The sequence below is a fragment of the Sinocyclocheilus grahami genome, unplaced genomic scaffold (assembly GCF_001515645.1).
Source record: "Sinocyclocheilus grahami isolate Dianchi unplaced genomic scaffold, SAMN03320097.WGS_v1.1 scaffold677.1, whole genome shotgun sequence".
Classification (NCBI taxonomy): domain Eukaryota; kingdom Metazoa; phylum Chordata; class Actinopteri; order Cypriniformes; family Cyprinidae; genus Sinocyclocheilus; species Sinocyclocheilus grahami.
In genome coordinates, this window is record NW_015505856.1 from 540262 (window position 1) to 545063 (window position 4802).

General features: G+C 38.5%; 1 protein-coding gene across 2 annotated transcripts in view; it reads left to right on the forward strand.

The window, feature by feature from the left end:
* Positions 1-1959, forward strand: part of LOC107559192 (roundabout homolog 1) — a 296974-nt gene extending 295015 nt beyond the window's left edge. For both annotated transcript variants that reach the window (XM_016242952.1, XM_016242951.1), the window contains one exon: positions 1755-1959. In XM_016242952.1, coding sequence (XP_016098438.1) covers positions 1755-1769 — 15 coding nt within the window. In that variant the 3' untranslated portion in view covers positions 1770-1959. The remainder of the gene's footprint in view (positions 1-1754) is intronic.
* Positions 1960-4802: the final 2843 nt, after the last annotated feature.

Genomic DNA, 4802 nt, shown 5'->3' on the forward strand with positions numbered 1-4802 from the left:
ATAGATAGATAGATAGATAGATAGAAACATACAGTGGGGCAAATAAGTATTTGATACACTGCCGATTTTTCAAGTTTTCCCACTTACAAAGAATGGAGAGATCTGTAATTTTCATCGTAGGTACACCTCAACTGTGAGAGACCGAATCAAAAAAAAAAATCCAGAAAATAACATTGTATGATTTTTTAATAATTAATTTCCATTTTATTGCATGAAATAAGTATTTGATACAATAGAAAAATAGAACTTAATATTTGGTACAGAAACCTTTGTTTACAATTACAGAGGTCAGACGCTTCCTGTAGTTCTTGACCAGGTTTGCACACACTGCAGCAGGGATTTTGGCCCACTCCTCCATACAGGTGTTCTCCAGATCTTTCAGGTTTTGGGGCTGTCGCTGGGCAACATGGAGTTTCAGCTCCCTCCATAGATTTTCTATTGGGTTCAGGTCTGGAGACTGGCTAGGCCACTCCAGGACCTTGAAATGCTTCTTACGGAGCCGCTCCTTAGTTGCCCTGGCTGTGTGTTTGGGGTCATTGTCATGCTGGAAGACCCAGCCACGACCCATCTTCAATGCTCTTACTGAGGGAAGGAGGTTGTTGCCCAAAATCTCGCAATACATGGCCCCATCCATCCTCCCCTCAATACGGTGCAGTCGTCCTGTCCCCTTTGCAGAAAAGCACCCCCAAAGCATGATGTTTCCACCCCCATGCTTCACGGTTGGGATGGTGTTCTTGGGATTATACTCATTCTTCTTCTTCCTCCAAACACGTCGAGTGGAGTTTATACCAAAAACTTCTATTTTGGTCTCCTCTGACCACATGACCTTCTCCCATGCCTCCTCTGGATCATCCAGATGGTCTTTGGCAAACTTCAGACGGGCCTGGACATGTGCTGGCTTGAGCAGGGGGACCTTGCCCATGCTGCAGGATTTTAATCCATGACGGTGTAGTGTGTTACTAATGGTAACCGTTGAGACTGTGGTCCCAGCTCTCTTCAGGTCATTGACCAGGTCCACCAGTGTAGTTCTAGGCTGATTCCTCACCTTTCTCAGGATCATTGATACTCCACGAGGCGAGATCTTGCATGGAGCCCCAGTCCGAGGGAGATTGACAGTCATCTTGCATTTCTTCCATTTTCTAATAATTGCGCCAACAATTGTTGCCTTCTCACCAAGCTGTTTGCCTATTTTCCTGTAGCCCATCCCAGCCTTGTGCAGGTCTACAATTTTGTCCCTGGTGTCCTTAGACAGCTCTTTGGTCTTGCCCATAGTGGAGAGGTTGGAGTCTGATTGATTGAGTGTGTGGACCGGTGTCTTTTATACAGGTAACAAGTTCAAACAGGTGCAATTAATACAGGTAATGAGTGGAGGATAGGAGGGCTTCTTAAAGATAAACTAACAGGTCTGTGAGAGCTAGAATTCTTGCTGGTTGGTAGGTGATCAAATACTTATTTCAAGCAATAAAATGGAAATTAATTATTTAAAAATCATACAATGTGATTTTCTGGATTTTTTTTTTGATTCTGTCTCTCACAGTTGAGGTGTACCTACGATGAAAATTACAGATCTCTCCATTCTTTGTAAGTGGGAAAACTTGAAAAATCAGCAGTGTATCAAATACTTATTTGCCCAACTGTACTTGGCAATAAAGCTCTTTCTGAATAACACTGGTGTTACTGTGCCTTTTGTATGGTACATATTTATTGTTTCATTGTATGATGTTTGCTATAATGCTTCAGTCTTTTCTTTTCAGATGGTGGAGAGCTGAAGATAAAAATATGGCTGTCAAATGTTCCTCAGCAACCATCTTCAGCACAGTTTGACCATCTCGGCGGTATCTTTTACTGAAAACTACCGACATAGAGTCACGTTTGGAAAACTGACCAACCATTCTTCATTTATTTCCCTTAATTTTCGATTGTGCATTTAAAGAAGAAAAGACAGAAGAAAAAACAAAGGGTGCATTTGAGAGGGGCTAATGCAGTTTTGTTTTGATTCCAATGCAATATGACGTGTCCGTTAGCTCCTGAAACTGATTATGGCTTTGTTCACCTTAGCGAGAAGGTTGTCAGTCTGTTACTGTAATGAAACTCCAGGCACAAAGGGACTGACATGTACATACACGTGTATACATATCTAACTGTCTTTTATAATCCATTGTGGTACATTAAATTTGTCTTCCTCGGTTTATTTTAATAATTTTTTTAATTACGCCAGTTAATATAATTTTTTTTTTTTATAGCTGTCATCCTGGTTGTAAATTGTCATAGTGTTTAAACTGCCCCAGGAAAAGTGCCACATTTGGAAAGTTATTGTTTGTTTGTTTTTTAATGCACTGTTATTCTTTTTGTCATTGTCGATGTTTGTTGTTCTATGTTTGACTTTGGTTTTAAAAGCACAATCACTAAACTTTATTTTGAACCATGTTATCGATGAACCTTTTTGTCTTACGCGAGGGGAGCGCGGACGGTACGGCAAAAGGCCTCGTTAAACCTGTTGATGTAGGGTTATGAGAAAAGAAAAAGAAAAAGGATAAGCTGTTTACAAATGAGTGAATGAATGGAAACGAATCCCTTCATCCTTACCTTCGGTGTCTTTTCCAGATTCTCATTCCAGCTCAAGACATCCTGCAAAAATTAAATAAATATACAGGAATTAATGCAGGGATGTTATGTTTACGAAAGTATTGCTCCACCTGTGCACTTTCGTTATTAATAAAAATAAATAAAAAAACATTTCGATTTGCATATGCACTTAACAGGAAGTGGGTGTCGGTTTGAGAATCTGGGGTGGTTGTGATTGGCCGGCTGAGAACCCGGCTTGCGTGGGTTGGCTGTGACAGTCAGGATCTAAAAGTGGTGAGGATGTGAGTGTTAATTCATTTGACATCTGCAAGCATTTGTTTCTTAAAACAAAAAAAGCATAAAAAAAAATGAAGAAAAAATAAAATCAAAATACTGAAACTGACCTGCTTGTTTTGTGATTGATACATTTTGTGACACTTGAACCCATCACCTAGGACACAAACCTGACCATAAAAAAAAAACCTTAAGCTTAAAGGGTTAGTTCACCCCAAAATTTAAATTCTGTCATTAATTACTCACCCTTATGTCATTCCAAACCCGTAAGACATTCGTTCATCTTCAGAACACAAATTAAGATATTTTTGATGTATTTGGAGAGCTTTCTGACCCTCCCATAGACAGCAAAGCAACTGTAATAATCCCAGGTCCAGAAACGTAGCAAGGACATCGGTAAAACAGTCCATGTGACATCAGTGACTTAACTTCAATTTTGCGAAGCTTCGAGAATACTTTTTGTGCGCAAAAAAAAAGACGACTTTATTCAACAATTCTGCTCCCCGAGTTACGTCTTCCGCCATTTTGGAGAGTATCGCAACGCATACGCACGCTTTACCCTAAGTGTAACAACTAGGGCTGGGTAAAAAAATATCGATATCTCTATTTTAATCGATTCTCATTTTTACGAAACGATATTGATTCTTAAATCCCAAGAATCAATTAGTCTAACCTGTTTTCAGTTAACTCAATGGACGGAACAGTGAAGGGCATCTCCTATCCAATAAATCGCAATAAGCATTGTGCTTTGGTCATTTTAATATGAAACAAAGTCTCAGATTTCAATTTATGTCCATTGTATTGCAGTATTTAAACAATAAACGCCGTTTTGGCGCCGTTTAATGTGGAGTGACAGATCGATAGCGCCTCAATTCAACAAACGAGGTAGCGCGAGGCGCACGTGACCTGATCATCTCCTCCACATTAATACCAGTTTCAGCACAAAATTATCATCCGATAATAAACATCCGAAGGTAAGTTAAAAGAAAGAGTACAACTTTACAATCCGTATCCTGTTTCATATAATCGTTAAATCAATGTTTCAGCCATGCAAAGACGTCAATATAACAGCTTGTAAACAATTAATGTAACATCACATTTACCTCGAAAAGCATATTCGGTGACCATAAACTCGTTAGTAGGCTAAGTTAGCAAAATAAACTGTAGAGAGGGGCATTTTGCTAAATATATGCACCATATAACATTCATTATATATATTTTTTACTGTTCTTTAATGTTTTATGTATGTTTGAATAAATCCGTCCAAGTTTTTATGACAGCCACTATTTAAATGTGTATATTTAAAAAAAAACTGAATTGTAACTTTATAAAAACTTCATTAAGTTCAATTTAAGAAGTTGTACAGCACAAATCAGTCAATTTTAACCTTCAATATTATAATTTGTAGTACCACCTGACTCATGTATATTTTTCAGCATTAGTTGAGAGATTTTTTTACATGTACTGTACCTGATATATATCCAAAATAATCTATATTGAATCGAATCGAAGCTTGCAAATGAAAATTGAATCGTGTAGTGAAATTTGTGTCAAAACCCAGCCCTAGTAACAACGCTGATTACATTCATGCACGCATTTTCCCCCCAAACATAAACAACGCTGATTACGTTAATGCACGCGTTTTCCCCCCGAACATAAACAACGCTGATTACGTCGAATACATTCTTGGATACTCTCCAAAATGGCAGAAGACGTAACTCGGTGGAGAAGAATTGTTGAATAAATTGTTATTTTTGTTTTCTTTGCGCACAAAAAAGTATTCTCGTAGCTTTGCAAAACTGAAGTTGAGCCACTGACGTCACATGGACTGTTTTACCGATGTCCTACGTTTCTGGACCTGGGAACATTACAGTTGCGTTGCTGTCTATGCAGGATCTGAGAGCTCTCAGATTTCATCAAAAATATCTTAATTTGTGTTCCGA